The sequence below is a fragment of the Simochromis diagramma genome, unplaced genomic scaffold, assembly GCF_900408965.1.
Source record: "Simochromis diagramma unplaced genomic scaffold, fSimDia1.1 OVJJ01000596.1, whole genome shotgun sequence".
Classification (NCBI taxonomy): domain Eukaryota; kingdom Metazoa; phylum Chordata; class Actinopteri; order Cichliformes; family Cichlidae; genus Simochromis; species Simochromis diagramma.
This window is the reverse complement of record NW_024387245.1, coordinates 17,791,509-17,816,936: the sequence shown is the minus strand read 5'-3', so window position 1 is coordinate 17,816,936 and position 25,428 is coordinate 17,791,509. Positions and strand designations below refer to the sequence as shown.

Genomic DNA, 25,428 nt, shown 5'->3' with positions numbered 1-25,428 from the left:
CGAAATATCACTAGCAGCTGCTCCGAAGAGTCTTGTGATTTGATCAAAACTCCCTCACAGCCACCATATAATTTTCACCCACTAACAGTCATAGCCAGGCCTCAGCCTGGAGTTTCCCCTTTACTTCTCCACTCCTCCAGGATATGAAAACCTGTAGTCAATCTGACAAATAACCCACTGAAACAACCCCAGCATCACCGCTTTCTCTTTATTCCTGTAAGCCGTCTCTCATCGCTCACGCTCTATGTAAAGTTGACCCCTCTGTTTTCCACATTGCCTTGAACTGAGGCAATGTATTTTTCAGCTCTCGCACCCTCGCTCTCTGTTTGGAAGGAAGCTTAGTCTTTATCTGCCTAACCAAGCGCTACATTTATAGGCTTAATTTCATTAGTGGAATGCAATAACAACATCATTTGAGCATGTGCGTGTGGTTAGACTGCAGTGTATATTGTGTGTGCATATGGATCGGTTAAAAGACGTCTGCGCTGGCTTTGAGGCTAAAACTTCCATTGTTTAGATGTTGTCCAACCAGCATATCCAGCCATTGCTTCTATCAGCATTCCTTAGTGACTGCAATCTGTATGTGTATGTTTGGATAGTGATGTCTATGTTAATCTGCTCACATCTGTTTGACTATGTGTGTATGTGTTGTTGGGCTTTTATTTTTTTATCCCTATTTCTCTATATTTTTCCTGTGCGTGTGTCGGTGCTTACATTCGATATGGGAAAACACACATACACCAGTTTAGGCAAATATGCCTTTGTACAATTGTGTTTGCGTTTCTTTGTATTCCTGTATTTATTGTCATGTCTGCACACGTCTGTTGCATTATTGTTTGTGTTTGCGAGGCTGAACCGGAACCGACGGATGCGTACATCAGCATGTGTATGAACTACATATACCGTATGTCTATGTGAGGAGGAGTAAATGGAGTAAACAGCTTGCAAATAAACATTTCCAGAGAGATGGATGTGTTGCTGTGTTGCCAAGTGGCTAACAGGGAGCAGTGAAAGCAGCACTTAATATCGCGTAGTAAAAGAAGGTGGCGAGGAGGGGCTGAGGATAGATGCAAGGCGATTCACTTAGGAAAGGGCTTTTGCTATTGCTGCCAAAAAACACTATCAGATCATTCACACTGCAAGACCAAATCTGTGTGATGTGCCATGTGGTGGTGAAGGTTCAGTGATCAGCCAAACTGATTAAAGTCACCTGTCTGGACCTATGTAGGTCTCTGTGATCCTACAGACTTACTTAAAAAAACTGAGCATAATCCATACTAAAAGTGTGCGCAAGCAGAAAAGACTAACAGTTATTTGAACAAAAAAAGTCAATTTTTTCATACACACTTGCACACAGTGTTCCTTTTATGGCAGTCCACCTGGAAATATGCATATCTGGATCGGCTCTTTAAATGGCCACATTTAACCATAAATGGTCAATGCAAAGTACCTCGTGAATCTTTATGCATAGAAATTAGTCTCTTTATTGTGCTCTTTGAACCGTCCTTGACCACTGTTTGCTGTGCAGTGGGGCGCATTGGAGGGTATGTTAAGTCTGTTATGTGTTGGTGCATGTCCCATAACATCCACATGCCAGCAGCCAAGGTTTCCCAGCACAATACTGCCTTGTAAGGAGATAAACATTGCGATTCACCTCACCTGTCAGTGGTTTTAATGTTGTTAGTGTAAATTTACGTATGTATGTGTGTGTTTGGGTGCATGTGTTTGCGCGTGTGTGGGGATATGTGTTTCACATGTGTCTTCAGGGCTGATCTATTGTAAATAGAGCTGTTCAAAGCTGTTCATCAGACTTGTTTACCGCTCATTAAAATTGTTTAGTGTTCATTTAAATTGTATGTAAAAGTGTGCCCACACATTTGTATGTGCAGTTCTACACACTGACAGACAGGCAAGCAGGTACACACACACACACACACACACACACACACACACACACACACACGCACTCAAAATGCCACTCCAAAAACATATATATTTATCTTGCCATAATCATGTCTCATTAAGACAGAGTAAATATTCACTAACCCTGAGATATAATATGATAATAATTCAACCATAATAGACTAACCACAGAATGGACTATTTTGGAGGTAATTACTAAAATATTACTACAGTTTCTTGTTTAATGAATAAACACATATGTCTTTTGTTTGTACACAGCATATGCAAACATGGCTGTTTGAAGATACTTGCTGACGTTACAAGAAAACAACGGTAACCAAACCTCACCTTTAATTGCCGCTAACGCCATCTTCCCAAGGTGGGTCATGTCTACTGATTGTTACTGGCAAGTTTCAAAGTGAATGAACTGTGTTTGAAGCAGCATTTACATTCTTAGGACATTTCCCAGCAGAAACTCCTCCAAAACAAAGCAAAGCAAAATAACCCACATATCTCAGTGAAGATCAAAGGAAGGGAGAGCACTACCCTCTGGTTACTTTTGATTTCTGCTAACACTGACCCTGCGTTTCACAAAATAAGTTTACTAACCAGCCTAGCAAGTTAACGAGCCTGGTAGGTGGCAAGCTAGTTAAGCACCATAAATAAAAGTGGTACAGGTAGATAACTGATTAAGCAACACTGACTAATTGATTAACAAGCTAAATCAAGTTGTATTTAACATGAGCTGGGTCTGCAACAATGTAACAGCTTCTTACAAGAAAAATATATTCTCCTAAGAAAAATATAATTTAAGCATTAGACAATAAATCCTGAAATAAAAAAAAAACTGTTCAAGTACTGTATCACACTGACAGCGGTGTCTACAAATAACTAAATGGATAATTGTGAGAATGCCTGGTGTGGTGATCATAGGTTGCTTTAAAAAAAGGTCAGGAGACTCTGTCTTAGACAAATGTGCTGGTATTGGAGCTTCTGTTTAGTTTGGTCCCAGGTTACTCTAGTAACCAAATAATACAACATTATTACTGCTGAGCAATAATCTTGTGATAAACTTAACCCGATAGACTGTATTGTGTAAGGATCAATAAAGTACACATCTAATTTCTTGTCATTCTATAAAACTGGAATGCATGACAAGCTTTACATTAGTAGTAAAGACAGAAATTAACACTAATATAGTATGCACTCTATATTTTCTGATTCTTTGTTCTAACTTTATTCACAGCAGCTTGTAAATACTGTGTCACTCTCAGTCTGTTATAACATATGCACAAAGACACACACAATAAACTTCTACAAAACCCCAGACAATGGGAGAGGCAGAGAGACGAGCTGTGAACATTCCTTAGGGATTGCTTAAGAAACTACAAGGAAAGTAAGTGACCCTTTGCTTTTCCTCTTCTCTGCCCATCTCATTTATTTTGTTTCATGCCTCCTTTTTCTTGTTCTCTTTAATTGTTTTGCCCCACATTGCTCTTGTCTTGTCTAGTACTTTGTTCAGTATTGCAAAAACTACAAACAATACTTTCCATGTAGAATCAATAGAGGTTACTCTCATCTTAACGTGCACAGGTACAAATTCATTGTGAAGTGGAAATAAAAAGAAACACAGGAACTCCAAAGGACTGCAGTGATCATGGCAGGCTTTGTATAATAATACAGTTGTAATTGTAACTTGTATGATTGTGATAATGCATGCTAAGATATCATATTTTGTTGTACACATTATCTGCAAGACCATTTCTGATAAAGCTACAGGTTGTAGGCTGACCTGGAAAGGACAATAAGACATTCTGACCAGTAAGGAGAAAGGAGAAATACCAGACAGAAAAACCAGGGGAAAAAATGAAGAGGCTGAGAAAAGAGGATGCAAAAGAGAGAAGAAAAAGCAGAAAGAAGGAGACATGGAGGGAATTGGCGTCGGTGGTCAGATCTAATCCAGTGAGCATGTCTCTTGTCCTGGAAAGGAAACCCAATTATATGGCACTTCCACTGGCCCGATGGCGCTCTGTGTGTATGTGTGTGTGTGTGCATTCAGAAGGTTGGTCTCATTAGGTTGACTGACAGCTCCCATTTTTCCACCGCACTCTCCTCCCATTTGAGAACACATACACACGGACACGAACACTAGGTCCAGGGGTAATTTCTCAGACAGTATTTCTCTCTTTGAAGCCCCAATCACCATAGCAGCAATTACTGTAAAAGGAAGCTAACCCCCCCACCAGCCAATCGAAAATCCCGGACTAGACCTTACACCCTTAAAAAGCGTGCGGTAATTTGAACAACACAGGAGGTGGAGTTGGCTCTGTATTAACACTGTTTTATGCTATCTGCCAGCGTGTTAAGGATGTGAAACATGAACATGTCATAAAACCTAAAATCAGAGTTCATCTTTCTCCTACTCCTCTACTGTAGAAACTCTTAAAAGCTCAAGTCACATTTCCAGAATGTCTTTATCAGCTCATAATCCTGCCTTTCTGAATGCTGATCAAATGAAAGTTTGCCCTTTTTAAAGATGCACACATCCTTATGTAGATGCTGTGACATGTCACACCTTATACACACATTAAGACAGTAAATGGAACATCATGGTCTTATATTGGAAAAAGGGGTTATTGTCCATGTATTATGAACAGCATTTACATAGCACTTCTGCAGTAAGTGTTATATTTCTCCACTCATACAGAGAATTCATGGTAAGTTTCCCTGCTTAGGCCATTTTAGTATGCTGGTGAGCAAAACCAAGCATTGGACTCTCAACATTGAATTAGCTGACATGCTTTACCGTTTTACACAGACTTGTCATTGGATGAACTGAATGAGCTCAGAAGAGGAGTTATTTAGATGTGAGATTTGCGCCAAACAACTATTTTTAAAGCTTCGAATGTTTTGCTTTAACATGTGCGGAACGGGAAGTCAGACATCCATTAAATAATGTTTTGATTTCTCAAATAATCAAAACCATGAGACAAATGACAAATAGCATTAATTATATTAGGATGCAGTGTTTCACAACGTGAATTCTAAAAGGGGGGAAAGAACCAAGGACTGATTAAAATGATTAATTATAAGATAACAAAGTATTAATGCTGAGCTTTGTTCAACTGCTGCTCAACAATGGCTGCCTTCTTATTAGAACCACATGGTGTGATGCTATTTTGAAACATACTATCATATAAAAATCACAGCTGATAAAGCATTACCTGCATTGTTAAGGCACTCCCCAATGGCTGCAGTCTCCCTTAGCAAGACAGCAAACCTTACCATACTTCAAAAAAACTGCTTAGGAGAAACATGTCAATGAGCCAAGGCTACCCAATCTTCAGGCTCTCTGTGCTCTGAGTTGCCCCACCTTGTAAAACAAACCTCACAGTCTTCAGTTTTTCTATACTCAGTCTAATCTGGGAAGCATGACTGAGAACTTGAGAGAACTGAGAGCAGCAGGTATATATATTTTTTTCCAAATCCTTAACACGGCTTTGTTGACTTCATTTGGTGTCTGTCATGTTCATTTAATTAGAACTATATTGACCATGAGAAGCAAGACCCCCTGAGATGAGGTCAGTGTGTGACATGCGTGCATCATGCTAAGTCAGAGCAGATAGATATGTGTGTGACAGGCCAGACTGACACAGTGATATAGAAATCAATAGAGGCAGAGAGAGGGCAGTGGCCCCATTCATCTTCATTTCACCCTTACACAGTAAGACATCTAAAGGACTACAAATAGAAAATGCTGAAATATTCCAACTGCAATCTTGGAAAGAGACACAAGATAAGACCTCTCTCTTGGATGACTCATATGCCCTCTTTTAACTTGTTAACCCCCCCCCCCCCCCCTTTTTAGAGAATCTTTAGACTTCTCTTGTGGGAAATACATGTAACTGTCATATTCAATTATTAAATAATAAAAAAAAGTTCATATTAATAAAATGCTAAGAGTTTGCACAGTGTAAGACCATGCCACTCTATCTGTCTCCCTGTGCAAAATGTTTTTGAGTATAAGTAAAGGTTTTGATCCAGCTGTAATGTATTTTGACAGCACAGCCTAATGATGGTGACTTTTATATGTGATGGCACTGAACGTGCAGTTTGTGGGTCTATGTGCTTGAGTGTTAGGATGATGGGGTTTGATAAATGATCTGTCTGTGGCAGTGTCCTTTAGATGGGATGTTTTTCCCAAACAAGGTCTACACATTTATCATGTGCACCTATAGATACAAATAGATGGCTTGAGGGACGGATGGTTAGACAGGTGGCTTAATGCATGGGTGGAAGGGTGCATATGTCGATGAACGAGCGGGTGAAAGGGGGAAAAAAAGAGATTGTGGAAGCTGGAAATAGAAACTAACGGTAGAGTGGGAGGGAAAGGTGAAAAGTAAACACAAAGGTGGAAATTTGGACATAAAAAGAGAAACGGTGGAAATAAAGAGAAGATGGAGAAAGTTCAGAAGCACTTTTTCGCTTTCATGATGTGCACATCAGTAAATTCTTATTCAGTGCCAATCTCTGCTTTTTCTTTGCCATGATAATGTTATTCATGAAAATACAATACTCTAGTTACGCACCATATGCATAAAAAATGTACAGAAAAATCAAATACGCTCACTATGAGCAGTGCATGTGAATTGTGACTTCATGTTTCCATCACTTCCAAAGAGATTACATTAAATCCTTTAGAGCATATCCTTAACCCTACTACTTCTTGCCTAGCACTACCCAAACCTTAAATCAAGACTCCAACCTTAAAATTACCAAGGACTTGCTTTTTGACCCCTCCCGAAATACCGTATGACTGTGTAAACAGATTTATGTTCCAAAATCAAAACTAAAACGTACGCACACACAAATACAACTCGTGCCTCACTATTGATCCATCTAAGTGCTTGCTAGATGAGAGAGACTTTTGGCAAACATACACACACATTGGATGAACAGATGGAGAGAGGTGGAAAAGGACTGATGGCAAGACGGGAACAATACGGTACGTAAGCTGGAAAAAAAATTAGGAGGAGCGAGGAGAAGAAAGGAGGGATAAAAACTGAAAGGAAAAAGACAGAGGCTTGACCAAATGTGAGGTGGGAGAAGAATGAATGGCGGAGAGAGGATGCAGCACACATGTGGAATAAATAAATGAATGAAAGGCTAATCTGTTTTGCTCAAGCAGATGAAAATTAAAGAAGGAAAAAAATAGGTCTGCCTCTTTTCTTTCTGCTTCGACTGCTGCATTTATTCCATCAGTTTCTCTGAATTTATGTATTTAACATGGTGGTTATTCATCTTTTGTCCAGTTCTTGTTTTTCACTATGGTGTATGAATGCTGTATGTATTTGTAGGTGGACATGGTGTTTGCAGAAATGCAAAAGGTTATTTCAGCATATTGCCAATACTAACCACCTTAGTCTATCAATATAAGCAATAATTTATGTGTTTGCTGCTTTTGCATATACACACATGCATGTTCTAGAGATTTCGTGACATTTGTATGCATGGTAGGCTTAGTAATTATGAAGCAAAAGAATGTATGTGTGCAGTGATATTTGTGAGTATTGATTTATATGCATACCAGCATTTAATTGCATATCTGTGTATCTGTCTCTGTGTGTGTTTCCGAGTCTGCATGAAAATATCTGTGTTTTCACTTGCCTGGAGTTCAGCATCATCCCCAAAGGGCAATTACAGCACAGCAGATGCAGTTTCATACCATGAACTGAATATTGAGCAATCTGAAATTGTTCTTATCACAGTTACTGGTCCATTGCTTTAATTGCTGTGAGTGTATGAGCTCACCTCTGTCTGAAGGGAGCGTGAGGAAACAATGCACACAAGGCCATGGGAAACAAAACAATTCAATGACCATTTAGAGATATGCAGATGCATTTTCATGTGTTGTTTCCGTTCTCATTTTGATAATTCGCTCTTGATAAAGTGTACTGACGTAATGTGAAGTGAAACGGTGGATGCGGTCATTCTCTGAATTTAAGGTGTTTTTAGTTGACACTAAATGAAAGAAATTCAATTTTATGAACAGGGGAAGAGGAAGTTTCATGGATCCTCCTTTTTTAACACTCACTTGCTTAATTTGTAATAATTGAAACCTGTTGATGACAAAGAGTCAGTAAAGGGTTGGGAGCAAATATGTGCATTCCTTGTTGTGAAATGGCCACTGATGAATCTAGGGATATAACACAGTGGTGTGATAATGATGTGTATGAAGTGTGGCTATCTGCCAACAACTAAGATGCCAGCTCACACACATCATCCTACATTGTTACTGATCAATAATTAATATGTTTTTGGGTTTTTTTTTGCTTTTACTGAACTACAAGGGAATCACATATCTGTGACTTACTTGTTCCTAGGGGCAATATGTGTGTGTTACAAATCACAGTACTCTATGCTGTGAAAAACTAAGTACATCTCATGGTTAGGTAGCTCATAGATTTTATATATATATATATATATATATATATATACACAGCTCTGTTAAGGTCCTGCTACAGCACTTCAGCCAGGTTGAGGTCTGACTGGTATGAGGTGGCACCATGGCACCATGCTTTATGGCCAAACAGCTCCACTTTGTCTTAATTTTTTCATACTTTTTCAGTGTTTTGCATCTTTTTAGTGTTTTTTTCTTCTATTTGCACATGCTAACTGAGGCCTGTGGACTTGAGTGGAGATGTAGCTGTTGGACTGCACAGTCTGACTTTAGGATGTAGCAATCCTTCAAACTCGTGCTCGTGAAAGAGGGGGTCACTGATGATCGAGGGCATTTAATTAGCAGCACTTGGATGCTGCTTGCCCTACTAATTCCTATGGAAGCAGTTAGGCTGTATTTAGGGTTTCACAGGACTGTGCACTGTTTCAAATGTGTAATAGCAGCTTCATGATCTGAAAAAAGCTCAGTACCAAGACTCCTAAACTAGTTGTAATTTTACACAAATCAGTTGTTTGGCAGGCACAGAAAAATAAACCCTTTCAGCAAAATCAAGGTTTTGCTGAAAGGGAATTTAAAAAGCGTTCCAATTTCGAAATCCAGCAAAGCAGTAAATTATTCCATGCCATGAAGTTCAGCTATCTAAGAGAAATAAAATTTAGGTGGTGGGGGGGCTTCACTGTTAATGCTGCACTTTACTTTGCACTACATCCATTTACAAACCACCACTAGCTCAATAAGAGCACCATTCTGTTGGGTTTTAGTGTTTTTGTAGCTGTTTTTATGTCTGGCACACCTACTTAAAGATTAAAAAAATATATGTACAATTCAATTCCCTAATGGGCTTGTTTCTGCTAAGTCTAAAGCTTTTCCCCCTCCCTTTTTCTCCATTCACTCCACTAGTTTAAGGCTTAAAATGTTTCAGATATATTTTCTCATCCCCCCCCCAATGAACCATTCATCTACCTCCCTTAAACTTCAAACACCAGGTAACCAATAGCCTATAAAACTTCACTTTCAAAGCAGCCTCTTGTGCTCCCTTTTTCTTTACGTCTCTCCAACTTTCATCCATTTATCTGTCACACTGCTCTCCATACAGCAATTTCTCTTTTTCTCTCCATACCTCTCTCCCTAACCATCCATTCTTCTGTCACTTTTCATAATCAACTAATATGGTTTCAGTCTTATGCGCTCAATTTCACCTTACATCTTTTCAAATGTGGACTTTGTATTATATTTCTGTCCCCCTTGTCTTGGACTCGAGTTCAAATGCATCTGTGTATCTATGCATGTCTATCTCATTTATGTGTCTCATTTTACTGTATCTATGAGCATCTGCTGTCCATTAACGCCCAATCTCCTTCTCTAATGCACTCCATTCATCTCTACTTCAAAACTTTTCCTCATTTGCCTCCACCCATCTGACTTTCCATCACTCTACCTATCTGTCCCAGTCATCCCCTCATTCTTCAGCACGATGGATGGTTTCTTCTGAGGATCAGTCTGATCACATGACCGCTTTCATTTCTGACTGAAAACACATTTCAAAATATAACATGTGAAAGCCATTCGCACCCAGCTCTGCTGTCCGACCACATTAAAGGAGAATTCCTAAGCAACACTAAGCGCTTCAAGTTGTATTAAACTTCTGATACTAAAATCAATCAAGTATATATGGGGGGCAGTAAATAGTGCGTTTTATTTTGGCAGCCTCATTAAACTTCAATTACTGATTTATGTCACAGCTTGATAGTTCTAAATCCAAATATCTGCTGCTACAGTGCACTACCATAGATAGTCATTAAACCCATCCTCAACAAGGGCAGTAGCAAGCCAAAAGCTGGGTTTTCTCAAATAAACAGTTTTTTTTATTTTTTTTTTTATAGTAGTACAGTTCTTGATTCAGTGTATTTTAAATTTCTGCAACGATGTGGTCTAATAATGTGGTCTAACACATGAAAGATCCCTGGTTCAAGTTTGGAAAGAGACACAAGAGACACAAATCCCTGGGAGGGCTGTGCCAAGTCATCCATCTGCTGTGGCGACCCCTTGCGCATAAGGGAGCGGCAGGAGAAGTAGTAGGTTCACTTGTATAGTGGCATTTAAAATTATCTGAAAGAAGCTTTGTCTGCCCTATTTACTATTCTTCAAACAAGACGGTGTGGAAGTAATCAAGAAGCCAAAATATTTGCAACTGAAGCTGCAATTTTGGTTGCTGTGTCATTTGTTCTTCAATCAACCTACTCTGGGTGTGTTTTTACTCAAGCTCAATACCAGCGTATTAGAATTGCAAAAAAGTGTAAATGTAGAAGGTTATGCCGAGGTTTAGACAAATGTATTACATTTATAACATCTCTAATAATAAATGGTACTCTAACATGACAAGGCTGTCTGCTGGTTGCCACTCAACCTTTTCAATGAAGTGGCATAATCGTAAAAGTTAGTGGAGAAATTAGGCAACTCATACAAATACAAATTCAGCACACACTTTCTGTGTGATTGAGAACAGTGCCAACATGGTTAACCGACAGTTAACGAAGGGAGCCAGAAGCACAACTATAAAGTGCTCACAAGTCCAGAGGTGATGGTGTCGGAATTTCCCCTTCAGAAAACCACACTAACGGCTGCAAAAATAAAAACCGTGACCACAATAACATTTATCAAAGAATGCCGCAAAAACGGAAAACCTTGCAGTTTTCAGCTGTCATCGACTCTATTTATGCAATTTCCAAATTATGTCTCCTTACCAAATCCAAATATTGACTTAAGGTTTCCCAACTTTCAGGTCACGCGTTGGTTCACATATTGATTGATTAGCAGCAAGGGGGAGAAGAAAAACTTTGAGTGTGTGTGTCAGATTTAATCATCAGCTGGAACCACAAAGATCTGAGGCTTTATTATAACTACAGAGAGGCAGGAAGTGACTGAATGTCAACGTGTTTATAAAATAGCACTTTGCCATTCATATGTGTGACTGTGTCACGGAAGATTTGTAGAAAGATGTAACACAAAGAGATTATATATCATGTCTGATATCGCTTCTTTGTGTTTGTAAGGATGTGAGAGATGTGGTAATAACTAAGTGAACTTTGTTCTGCTGGCTGTTCCCATTCTGTTCTTTAAAACCAAATACCTATTATGTTACCTAAAACCTAAAAGCAATTTGGCAGTCAATTATACAAAACTGAACAAATCCCCACATTTGAGAAGCAGGGACTTGGCAATTCTTGTACTTCATGACTCATTCGAAACATTAAACCATTTGCTCTAATTGCTCTAATTAATTTTCAGCTGAGCAATTATTTAGACTTTCAGTTCATTGTTGTGAAGGGTCTTAAAGCCAGCTTATCAGGAGGAGGGTTTAATAAAGGATGCCTGGATTTTTTGTTGATGTCTTCGGTTCAGCTTTGCAGTTGTTTTCCCCTTTCTTGTAAAGCTCATGATGGCCTGCTTGAAGGGTGAATAGACCTAAATCACTATCACGAAATAACTCGACACCAAAATGCTTTAAGGTTTGCTGTACAGAACTACAACCTTGCCAAAACTCTTCTTATTTGAAGTGTAGAATAAGTAAGAAACAAAGAAGTACCATCAGACGAACTTTCCGCAGTTCAAACCAAAGAAAGTTGAGAGGAAAAGTAGTAAAACAAAGAAACTGGGGGTGAGGGTGGTGGAGTGAAATACAAAGACAGTGACACAAGAAGGTGTTGAAGGACAGACGAGATGAATGAAGTAAGAGAAAAAAAGGTATTGGTTTATAATTTGTGTGTGTTAGTGTGTCCATGTGATTCCAAGCCAGGCTCTGTAACTCAAGCTCTTGGAACAACACCTTAGCAAACCATTGACATGTTAATAACCCTGTAATATTAGACCTTGGTAGACAGAGCTTTTATCCCAGGAATCCTATAGTGGACACATATGCTTTTACTGTATGAAGCCCTCAGGGAATTGAACCCACAAAAAAATACTCAGATTAAGTAACATACACCAAAGCGGCCGAGCAATTGTGTCTGTCTGACCAGAGATCAAACTCCAATTTTTCGTAATTTTCAGTAATTGTTCTCAGAGGTATCTCTTGACAGGGATTTTTAAAAAAAAACAAACAATTTCTATGTTCAATTTACCTTGGGAAATACTATTGATCAAATGTAGAAGAAAAAAGAGGCTTATCCCCGTGTTTCAATAAAAGTGCCAGATAAGTAAGCATTTCTTGGAAAAATAAGATTATAACGTGAAACGATACTTCCTAGCGCTTTAAGAAATAAAGCAGTATGCCGTTTCCATTTAAAAGATTATTTTTTGTGATAACTTCAAACTCTGGCTGCGCTATCTGAGAGCCTTTTTCTTTAGAGCACCAATAATTAATAATTAACTTCTATCCTAGTGTTGACTTGCAGACACTGAGAAAACAGTGTTTGAGCAAACTGTTCTGACCATTTATAACCTCTTTCTTGTTTTTGGCTTGTGCCAGATATTCCATTTGTAAGTTAGAATTTCCTGAAAAAGAAAAGAAAAACAAAACTTTTCTACTTTGCACTAACTAATAAAGCTAATTTTCTGTGCTCCACTGGATAAAACCTTTTTCATAATGGCATAACAATACGTCACATCGTATTTCTCATCGCACCTTTTTTTGGGGGGGGGGGCTTTGTGAGCACTAGTGTAAAAGGTACTCACATGCTGCCACTGCTCTCGGATGAGCGGCCGGTATCGAAGGAAGTACTTTAAAGGGAAGTTATCTATGTCAGGCCACGTGGCGGGGCTGTGCCAGGATACCTCCAGTCTCCGAGGGTTGAAGCGGATCGGGGTCGCTGTCACACGTTCCGGGGGGTCTGGCTTTACTGTAAAGTGGGTATAAACAGTTAGTTAAAGGGGAATATTAAGGTCACTCAGACAGTTGCATAATGTTTTATATAGCACTAAATTGTGTCATAAAGGTGGAGTTAAGGCATTAATTAACTTGTTACTTTAATGATACTTATTTATATCATTGCACACTTTTTTGTTCTTTTTTATTTTAGAAGAATAACAACAATTTTCATAGTTTCAAGTCTAGCAGTGGTCAGCAGCAATTGGCTGCACTCTCAAGGTTAATTGGTGAAATGTCAATTTAGAGAACAACAAATATGAACTTTCACCAAAGACCTGCAACACTATTTGTCCAGCAAATATCTGCACAAATAAAAACTTGCAATGAAAAGTGAGAGCTTTGAAACATGCAGGAAGGGGAAAAGACAGGCAGGGGTGGTGTAACAGAAGCACCTGTTGAATTGAAGGCAGAATACATTCACTATTTAGGATCTTCCAGCCTTTGAAACATGATTTAGAATTTTTATTATTTTTTTATTATATCTTGCAAGTCTTGACATGATAGAAGGGATCTATTTAATATTGCTACTACCATTATTATTAGTACATGCTTAAGGTCGCAATGTATTCTAATGCAAGAAAGACTTTAAATAAGGCTGAACTGAAAAAAAAGCTTTAGCTGAAAAAAGTGTCTGAGGTATCTGTGGCAAGACAGAAGATGAGAAGCCATCACTCCCCAATGAAAAGGCATGTGTGTCTGAATACCTGTCCACTGAGGAACACACCAAGACAGAGAGATTGAGAGAATTCAATTGAAAGCTTTTCAGATGATATTGAATGACCCAGTCTTTGTTAGATCACTCCCACAAGGGAACACACCGGCCTGCCACTTAAGCTACATGAAACCCTTTCCCATCTAGATGCAAACATAGCATTACACAAGCAAATGGAAAACCACAGTAATAATCTCAATGTCTGATAACATACTGATGGCAGCAGTGGATGAAAGCAATGTGGATAAAAAGGTAATGCATACTTATGAAGACTCATAAACAGGCAGCACATAATTAATGATTGAAAATACGAAAGATGGCTGTTGGCACATACAAACAGACTGCTTTCTCACTCGAGAAAGAGATGTTAACAATCTCTTTTTGACTTTCAAGTAAATTTTAAAAATCCCCAAAAAACTAGGGAAGCACACAAAGAAAAGAAAAAGAAAATTGCATGCTGGCAGAGCAAGAGCAATGTAAAGTCAGCAGAGACCAGAGAGAATAAATTTTCTTTGTTCAACAGCACCTAACAGAGGAAAAACATGTGCAAGCACAGAACAAAACAGCGAGAAATATGTCTGGGTGGGGCGTCCCTTAGGTTTTTAAAGTATCCATCTGACCTGAAACATATACTAGTAGCTTTGTGTTGCATGAGTAATGAACACATCCTTCACTTGATGACCTCTGCAATAGCAGCTGGGGCGTGACAAAGGAGTGCTTTTTTATATGAGAGATAAAAGAAAGAGAGGATTTACACTTAAAAGAAGGGTGTGAAATTTACCGAGACAAGAAGTGTTTGGACATTACTGACCGATGCAAATGCAGATTTAAATTTGTGCAATGCAAATACCAGGAAAAAAATATTGTCAGCTATATGCCCAGAATTAGTTTGAAGATAAAATCAACCATGTAATTTAGCAAGCTATAGAAACATAAACAAAAAGAAAGACAAAAAATGTGATCACAGGGTTTCAATTTTTTTGACATCCCGTTGTTCGATATGTTCTTGCCTGGCCCGAAAACGCCTGTCATTCCAGCTTTAGCTTTGTTCTTTCATTTGTGTCCACATTACTGGCCCTCTATACTCAGTCTCATATTGCACAGTAACTGCAGTCCCTTATTTTCCCCTTTGTCGATGTACTGTAACATAAAAATCTAATCTTTCACAGGCGAGAGACAAACTCATTTTTTTCTTTTAAAAATTGTGGAAAATGTATCTGATATATAGCTTCAACATGTGGTCTCTTTAAACATAAAAAGGGTAAATTCTGCAAAAGAGTGCTGTGCATTTATTTATACATGCATGTATTTTTCGTTTTCTCTGAAATGCTCTGATTTACTGTTTCTAACACGACTGCCATGTGTCTATTCCCTCCACCTAATGGTGTAGCCTGTTTTTTTTTTCTTCAAATAAATTGGCTTTTCAGAAAGAACAAAATCTGGACATCAATTCACTGATGTGCTGGATGACATCATCTAGCAGTGCACTTGCACAAATGGGAAAATTGATCTGCAGTGTTATCTTGCACATTGATCATTGAATCTTGTCTAAGGTGTAATGACAGTTGAGAGTTTTTGTAATGAAGTCCCAAATCAAAATCTCATTTCTGAAAATAGCCTGTTTTTGAATTTGTGAATGGACAGATTGCACGCGCGAAAGAGAGTCAAAAGCCAAAGCACAAGCAATTCTGTTGGCTAAATTTAAGGACTAATCTTTGCACGACTGTGGTTTTAATTTGTTTAAGTTACACAAAGTTTGAAGTTTCATTTTGTGTTAGTTTTTTAAGTTATACAATGCGAGATCTTATTACTAAAGCTGGTATCTTTTTTTTTTTCTTCCAAGAGGAATTTTACAAAACTCTAAAATTCTTCTTCGCAGCTTTGAGGTAAAGAACAATTTTCAACATGGCATGGTTGTTGGTACCAGATGGTCCAGTATTTCCGAAACTGCTGATCTACTGGGATTTTCCCACACAACCATCTGTAGGGTTTACAGACAATGGTCCAAAAAACAGAAAATAGCCAGTGTCCAACAGTTCTCTGGGCAAAAATGTCTTGTTGATGTCTGAGGAAAACAGCCAGACTAGTTCGAAGGAAACAGTAAATGAAATAACCACTTGTTACAACCAAGGAAACAGAAGGGTTTCTCTGAACGTACAATGTGTCAGACCCTGAAGGGGATGCCACTCCTGTCAGCTAAGAACAGGAAACTGAGTCTACAAAACTGGAAAACAGAAGATTGGAAAAAAAATTAAAATCCCGGTCTGATGAGACTCGATCTCTGTTGCTGAATCCTGACGGTAGGCTCATAATTTGGTATAAACATGAAAACAGGTATCCATGCTGCCTCCAGGTGTAATAGTGTGAGGATTACTTTGCTGAGTATTGTTGATAACCATCCTTTCATGACTGCATCTCAAACTGATTTATTAAACTTTAAAATAAGTCACTAGATCTCAAGCCGAAAGAGCACCTTCAGCATTTGGTGAAACAGCAGAGACACATTAAAAATATACTTTGACTGGTTACTTCTGGCTGACTATTGTAGCCCCCACAGACTATCCCAAGTTAATACACCCGAATGAAGACCTCTTTTCTAAGAAACAATTCAAAGCATGACACAGGTAACAAATAATTTCAATGATTTCAGTTACTGCAGCTACTCTGACCTGGTGGAATTAGGTTACAACATATTGTCTTTCATCTCATTGGATGAGTAATGTAGTAAAGCTGAATGACAGCGGGTGCTCAGGTGGGCTGCTGTCAGAACTGCCAGCAAAAAAAAAGCTCTTTGTTGTAAGTGAAAATACTTTAACTGTAGAAGCCTTTAAAGCTCGGCAAGATCAGTTAGCGTTTGATCATCTTGGCACTAGAAAGCTTTAAGTTATCATTTGATGAGTGTGGAGCTTCCTTGAGGGTTCTCTTTGTAACTTCACCCACAGCACGCACGTGTAGGGACACACACGCAAGCACACACATCTCATCTCATCTAATTCCGCCCCAGCTTTGGTCGGATGAACAAGGACAGTTGAGAACCGTCTTACTCCCGCTCAGAATTCAGAAGTGAACCAGGAAGCATGAAATTGTTTTATTTATTTACGATCTGCCTCGTTGTCCCTGAAAATGAATGTGACTTACATCATAGAATGGCATAAGAAAGACTTTTAACAATGCAGGAACGAAGAACAGATGAGGTGAGGAGAGACAGGAGGGCTAAGTTTCAAAACATACTTTGTTAGAAGTTTTGGCCTTTCAACTAGCAACTTTGCAAACTTTGCAACTTTGCAAAGGTTTGGGCTTGTTTTCTAGAGTCAGTGACAGAAAGTTTCTGTAGCCACCGCCTCTCTTTGGGATCAATGACAGCTGTATCAGTTATCCAGGAGGAAAAGCGAGTGATTGCGTGTAGATCTACAGTTCAAAAGAAGCAAACTTTACTTTATTCAGACCAGAGTATGTAACACCTAGTTATATGTAGCTGTAAGCAACTAAGTATGTTTTAAGGCTTAAAAAAAAATAAAACAACCAAAAGCATGGACGAAAAATGCAGAAAAAAAGTGAAATAAAATGATTGTTTGATAATAGCAAAAGAGAGGGAGAGATAACAGGAAGGAAGGAATTAAAACAGGAGGAAATAAAGGCGGGAAAGAAATGCAAAGTTACACTTTTCAGGAAATGAAGAGAAGGAAGAATTAAATGGTATTTTGCAGTGGGGTATTTTGCTATTACCAATAGTTGAGGGATATTTCCTCAGCCAAAGCACTAATCCGGCTACCATTAGCATTTTCATGAGTCCTGTGTCCGGGGCTTGGCAGAGCATGTCACTGCCTCATTTGGTTACTTATGTGTACACACACACAACCACACACACACACACACACTCGCACACGAACAACACACACACACAGACTTTCTTTCTTTCCTCTCTCTCTCTGTCTCTCATTTTCAATACCTAACCCTCTCAACCGACACTCCGCACAATCGCTCACAGCCCCATTGGTGTCTGTGTGTGTTTATGCACCATGCACACCCATATCACCCTAAGCAATGCAATAGAGCTGAGGACTGCTGGCAGCAGTTCCCTTATCTATCAAAGTACTCCTCATTCCTTCTTTAAAATGAATTTCTCCTCTTCACTGCTTTCCAGTCAGAGTTGCTTGTGAATTTCAAGAGTACTGCTGTTATTATGTGGCCTTTGGTAGAGTAACTGATGAAAAACTTCACAATTCAAAGTTAATTTTGAAATTACTCGCCACATAATGAATTAATTATTTGAAAGTAAAAAAAAAAAAAATCAACCTTGAAGCACATTTATGGCTTCTTTTGTTTTTGTTTTTTTTAGATTAGAAATGTGCTGATATGGCAGCTGGTGTTTTGGCTGAGGGAAAGTGAGAAACCAGACCATTGATTTGTGACCATCACATCCTGTCCAAACCTCAATTAAATACTGTTTGCTGCAGAAAAGGTTCAGAGGTCGATTGTTTATTATCTGCTGCTTTTGGTAATGGCACGGATGCACAGTCAGTGGGTTTCTCGCTAATGGACTATGCTGTGGGTTAAAAAAACAAACAAAAAAACCCCCCAAACAAAACTGTACACTTCTGCTATCAGCTGGGTGACATTTATTTGGCCATTGCATTTTCAATTTGCTATGTCTTCCTGGCACCAAGCATTGCTGTGTGTGCAACAAATCTCCAAAGGGAACCAGAAATGAATGAAATCAGTCATCTGTGAGCAAACAAATGCATTAACATTGCTCGGCGGTTGGCACACACAAAGAGATGCCTTGACACTCGGCATTTTAGTTTTTTCCTTTGCCAAATACCCGTCAATCTTTGTGGGAAAAACATTTTACATTTGTCCCTGAACTATGTGCGGATAACGATTTTAATGAAAAAGTGGTAATTTGTTGCGAGCGGAACGGTTTAGGAGCAAATACTTGTAAGATTTTCAAAATGTCAGTGTGGGTTTCATTTAAACTCTTTGAATTCAGGGCTTAATGGAACCCTCTAATTGTGAGCAAAACTTAATAAGAAAGCACAACTGTTTCCTTTCTGTGTAGCTGCAGCAAAAAGCCTGTAATTCATTTCGAGTCACATTTGGTCAACACACGCGACTTCATGAGTGCTTTAAGATGCAACGGAGTGAAGGAACAGGAAAAGAGAATGTAACAGAAACCACAAAGCATAACACAGAGCATGTTTTACCTATAGTGGACTCTTCAAAAGTTTTAGTGGCAGAAGCTTTCCCCAAAGCATTGATGGCTGTTACATTAACTTTGTAGGGGAAGCTGGAGAAAACCTCTGGGAAGCGTACATGGCAGCGGTTCTTGTGGAACAAATCTTTCTTCACCTCGAGTGAACGCTGGTTATGTCTGAAGAGAAAAAGGTGAGAGAACAGGGGAAAAAGGAACAGCTGTTGCAGGTTTTCTGCTTAAAGGCAAAAACTGTTGTAGACTAAAGACTGAATGATACAGATACTTAACACAAACACTGAACACTAAAGACATGGGCTTGCTATTAATTAATCTTTAGCTATGGCCCATTCCTCATCTTTATTCAAAGAGAATAATATTAGTGTTACACCTTCAATGAAAGCACCTGCCATGGTGTTGGCTGTGGGACTCTGGGAGTCTCAAAGAGAACTTGACAGAGACCCACTTCTAAAATGCTAAAACTCGTCTAGGCAACCGAGACTTGTTTGTTTGCCATGTTGGACTAAGATATGAACCAAAATGATTGTATCACTCTTACTGTTTTATTATTATAATGGCAAAAATAACAGGAAATAATCTTCAGAAATCCACAGGTTTCATCCTGAAACATCTGTATATGCATAAAATGCACTTACTGTACTTCCACATCAAATGTAGTGTTGATGTACGTTGAATGCTGCTGGTGCCAGCTGCAGTAAAAACCTTGAGGGTAGGTGTTGGACCTACAGGTGATAGTAGGCTCCAGAGGGGGAACTATAGAGAGAATAATGAGAAGAGAAGGGAGGGGAAGATGGTTAATGAATATCTACATGTATACAACTGAGGCAGACATGAAAAGAAGCAAACCAAGAGGAGGGATCACAATCAGATGAATGCACATTGCAATATTCAAAGGCAAGGCAACAGTGCCTTACACATTACCTCACTGCATAATTCAGTTTCCATCAAATGTTTAATTGAAAAGGCTGCTACTCAGTTAAAATTAAGACATGTTTCTGCCAAGTTTTTTGAAAACTTAATTAATTTTGTTGTTGTTGCGTACTATATTTAAATATTTAATGAAAGTTTAATTAAAATCATGGAAATTTTAGAGTATGACTTTTCTATAAAGTTAATCTCAGGCAAAATTAAAAGTGATGTTTTCATTTCTTCAATATATCAGTGCTGTTTGCCGTTGTGGCTGAGAGAATCAAAAAAAGAAATTAAAATAAAGAAAAGAAGGAAATAAATAATTTGTGGTGATTTGTTTTCTTATTTGTCTGAATTCTGTTTATAGAGTAAAGGAAATGATGAAAAAACAAAGGAGAAAGGGTTGCAGTGTTTGGGGGATTGGCGTTGGGGCGCCGGTGTTTATGCTGTGTGGAGACACAGAGGATATTGAAGTGGTAGAGCACAAGAAGAATAAAAGAGTTTGGCAAGAAAACGTGATGTTACACCAGCTCTAACCTCCTCTGAGATTAGGGTTCTTTTTCACGGTTAGCCAACCATGTACTCGTCTGCCACTCCCTCTCTCTCCACACAACTTTTCAACATTTTACCTTTGTTATAGCTAATATAGCGCATGGACACAGCTCCGCTGCTAAAACCAATCTTGGTGAGTTTCATTATTTCCCCCCTTGTGAAGTTCTTATGTGTCTTTTCCTTTCACCTAATCATCCTCCTTTTGCTTTCAGTTAGCTGATGTTGATCTAAATTATGGCTTATAATTACACACTAGAAGGTACTCATCAATTATTCAGATTACTGTGGGGTGTGTGTGTTTGTGTGTGTGTATCTAGCTATATATCTAGGGCTGAGGACATGCTCCAGACAACTGCACTTTACAACACTTAATACAATACTACTTCTTAAATTGTTTGCTTATTGCATATCCTATTGTATACTCTATTTCCCTTTTTTGTTTTTTATTTATTGTGTGTTTGTCTGTGTTTTTAAACTCTCTGTTCTACTCTGAGTGCTACTGCGCAGTATTTTGTTATGTGAAGACATAATGACAAAAAAACTTTAATCTATCTATCTATCTATCTATCTATCTGTTGTTTTGACCAATGTGAGAAGAAAGTGAAAATTTCAAACAGCAGCATCTTGATAAGATTTAGAAAGAGGCAACTCAAATGACTTCGGGAAAGTAGTTATTGGGATGATTTATGCTGGGATGGTATAATTCTAATTTAAAATGTCAGTACAGTGGTAATAAACACTAGGTTATATTCCAATTTAGAATCAAAATGCATTCTATTTTATTTTAATGATTATTTTACTTCAATTCAGTGTAATTAAATGTATATTTTCAACACTACCTAGAGTTACTGAAACCATAGTATATTTAAAGTGAATTATCCAGTCCTTGTTGTTATTAAATAAAATCTACATTTAAATTTCCAGTATGACTGGCCTGACTTCAAAGCAGCCCTTATTCTCCGAGATACACTTAAGCTCTGTGGGACTCACATCATCTCAGGATTGACTGTTCTCGTCTTTGCTGAAAATGGTTATTTAGGACTCTGGTTGTGCGTCTGGGTTAATTGCATCATGCTACAGAGTGAATTTGGGATCAATCATAAGTATTCCTACAGCAAAAAGTCAAAAAATCGAAAATGTCTGAAACTTTTGCACAGTGCTAGATAGCCTATTTAAATTGAGATCACTCTTTGAAGTGATTTATAATAATCGTTACATTTTTGATTAAATAAATGGAAATGCCAAATATCTCATCAGCGGCAAACGTTCCCTGGGTCTGAAAAAAGATGCAAAGTGACTTACTCTATCAGATGTGAGTACCACTTTTGTTTGTGTGATTTATCCACAGTTTCTTAATGTTCCAGTCACCACTTATAATTACTGAGTGGATCTAATTAATCTGCGGCCACAGTTTCAGAACCAAAAATATTTTTTCTTCCTATCTCAGCACTTTCTCTCTCTGGATGCACACTTATTATGGCTTGGTGGCTATAATAATAACAATAATAATATTAAGCATTATCTAGCAGCATCTTGTTGTTGTTTTTTCCTGCAACATCCTTGTAAATTTCTTGGAACACCTCCCTAAAGGTGTATTCGGTCAAACACGCATACTCTCACACACCCACAAGCAAGAGGTGTGCATGATTGGCTGCGGTGGGGTCGTTTCACTGTCACACACAATCAACTGTGTTTAAACGGTCACCAAGGCAACTAATTAGACCGTCAATAACGTCTAATGATGAGGTGCCATGGACGACATCCAATCACACTCAATTAATCGTGGAGACTAATTGGGGTCATCTCAATCAATTGGCTTCTCATCTGAGAGTTTCAGTCAAAGTCGTGAAAACACAATGTTAAACACAGACATCGCCACACACTATTATCAGTACAGACCCGCATACACACACACACACACACAGAACGGAGGCTGCTGTCATTCTCCTGGAATCATCCATAATCAGTCAAAAGGGTTTTTTACAAAGTTGGAAAAGCTCAGACAGAGCAGCTGAAGATTAGTCTGTTAGAGGAAAGAGAAGCAGCAAGAGGAAAGTTAAAAGACAAAAATTGTGCGGATTGGCGAGAGATATCAGGTGTAAAGAAGATGAGCATAGGTGTGTGTGCTCATGCCAGCCGTGTTTGTAGTGGTTTGTTTGAGCTCTGGAGTGTTTGCGCCTTTAATTTAGTTCATTTTCCCAGATGTGAGTAGTGTCAGTCAAACTACCACTGAAACACCTTGAAAGGGCAGTTTCTACTGCAGGGTTCTTCAAAAGGGGGCTGATGTATGGCTTATCAGGAGCGAGAAATCTCTATCTCTCCATCTACCCATCCACGATCGCTGGGAGCAAATCCAGCTATCATAGGGTGAGAAGTGGGGTACACTCTGGACAGGTTTCCAGTCTGTTCCACGGCTGACACAGACACTATGGACCCAATGGATTCAAACCCAGGACCTTCTTGCTGTAAGGTGACAGTGCTAACCCCTTTACCATTGATATTAAACAATTTTTCAAATCTATGGTTTATGTGTGTGAGGAGGCAGATAACACAGTTATAACAATAAACACAGACAAAAATGGACTAATGTGGATACAGTGGTTAACCTCTGTCCAAGTCAATTTGATTTCAAATAGAGCCTAGCCAATATAGAATTTTTGGGACTGATACTATTATTGATATTTGGTGATTTTTGAAAAAGCAATATATTGGTCGATTCATGGAAGATAAACATCTATCCCACCCTTAGCCTTACTAAGATACTCTGACAACTCAGTTTAAAAACAAGGAAGTTGCGCAGTCTATCAACATCAACATATCAACAGGTTTAAGGGAGTTTCTCCCATCTCTTTCTTACATTTATACACATTTTATATGTAAACTGCCCAATTTGTGTAAACTGCTCTGATTTTAATTTGTAGTTCATTGACATGTATGTTATTAAGCTAATAATTAATACTTGTGATTTCTCGAAGACTGTTAAAATGTAATTAAAAACTGAGGTCAGGGGTCTGTAATAGAAAAGTGAAGAAATGAGGACATAAGGATGAAAGAGGGAACATATGGATTGGCATGAGTGGAAGTAAAGAGGAAACATCTCAAAAGATAAAGGGAAATGTAGAGGAGATGACACAAGACAGCATTCTTTCATTATCAATACTAATGTGCCCTTAACACAAAACAAAAACAACAACAAAAAGCACAAACAACACATAAGCATGCGCACTGACAAAGAACTGCTGCACAGTTTCTCCAATAATATTACAACATCAAAAGCTTTCAATGAATCTCATTAAAGTAGAGTTAAAAGAACAAGAGATCACACACCTGTAGAACAAAGGCAGCATAAATATTAAAGCAAATAAAACAATAATTGAAATTAAAATTACATTGAGCAGGCGGTCATTTGTGTGTGTGTGTGTGTGTGTGTGTGTCTGTGACATAGCACCTGAGCCAATGGCACACAGGACACCGCTCATGAATAAATGGTATTTGAATTACTGCCTTTTCATCATCTGGTTTGAATTGCTAAATCAAACGTGATTCTGAAGGTGCTTTTTGTTAGCCTCACGAACCACAAACCACATGTGTGCATACTCAAGTAGTAGGGTTACTTTTTAATGGAAATAAGTTGCAGAAATGCATACAGATTTGTTCTTGAAAGGTAACTTCATGAGTTATTAACTAAAACAATGTACTTAAAACTGTGAACCAAAGTACCAAAGAGTGTAGAGCTTCTATTTCGATTGAACTGAATTACCCAGCTAAAGTTACAGTGAGATGGTGTCAGTCAGGAATTTGATCAATTTTTGTTGGGGGGTTGGGGGGCAGCAGCTTGTTCATTTCATTGATAAGCAGCCAAAAAACACTGCAGCTCTTTCTCTCTCCCCATATTCTCTCTTCTTCTCTGCCACTATTCTAAACCTGTCACACAAAAATTCAAGATCTTGCAAAAGAGGATCTTTGTCACAGGAGCACTCACACAAACAGAAATGTGATGAGGGACAATGACATCCAGTTGCCTGGTTGCTAGGCTGCAGACACTGTAGTAAATGCTATTTGGTTGTGTTGGTAGCCTCCCTGTTGCTTTGTGTTTGTGTTCATATGCATCCCACATTCATTTCATTTTGTGCAGTGTGTGTATGTGTTTGGAGTGAATTCTCTGACTACGACAACCAAAATGAATGCATTTTCTTCCCTTGCTCCAATTTCTCCATCCATTCGCTTTGCAATAAACATGGCAGTTTATAGGCCTGACAAAAACACAAAATTGCAACTTTATCAACCTTCCCTGATTCTATTTTTGCTTTCCTGGAATCAATTTGACAAACTACAAACCAGTGTTGTTACAATAGCAAACAAATCCAACTATTCGACTACCTATCCCTCCAACTGTCTAAATTCTCTTTTAGTGTAAAAATTACATTTTTAGAAATCCTGTTGGAAAGAAGTGTATTCTCTTGGAGTCTGTACCGGTCTGAATGGCATAACTTGTTTAGGCAGATGGCTTTGGTCTCTGCTTGAGTCAGCCTGCCAATGCCAGGCTCACTGCATTTTAGATTAGCTTAGTCATGTGTCATGGGAGAAAAAGGAATGTAAATAAAACTGTAGAACAAAGTCGTAGAGACGCTGTGGTGCCTTTTTGTCCAGACCAGCTGTCTTGGCTAACGGTAATGTAATTGTGGTGTAATATTTTTAACTGCCACTCCAAAGCTATGATAAAGTGTACGCGGACACACGAGTGTGCATGCGCTTGTGTGCCGTGTGTGTGTCCGTAATGAGAATATGCAATTTTATATATACATAATCAAAAT

At 38.5% G+C, this 25,428-nt stretch overlaps 1 protein-coding gene across 4 annotated transcripts in view; it reads right to left on the bottom strand.

Annotated features, from left to right (window-relative positions):
- Positions 1–25,428, bottom strand: part of cntfr (ciliary neurotrophic factor receptor) — a 207,545-nt gene that overhangs the window by 16,046 nt on the left and 166,071 nt on the right. For all 4 annotated transcript variants that reach the window (XM_040000229.1, XM_040000230.1, XM_040000231.1 and 1 more), the window contains 3 exons: positions 19,789–19,906; positions 19,146–19,312; positions 13,037–13,200 (listed from right to left, as the gene is read on the bottom strand). In XM_040000229.1, the coding sequence (XP_039856163.1) occupies positions 13,037–13,200; positions 19,146–19,312; positions 19,789–19,906 (449 nt within the window). The remainder of the gene's footprint in view (positions 1–13,036; positions 13,201–19,145; positions 19,313–19,788; positions 19,907–25,428) is intronic.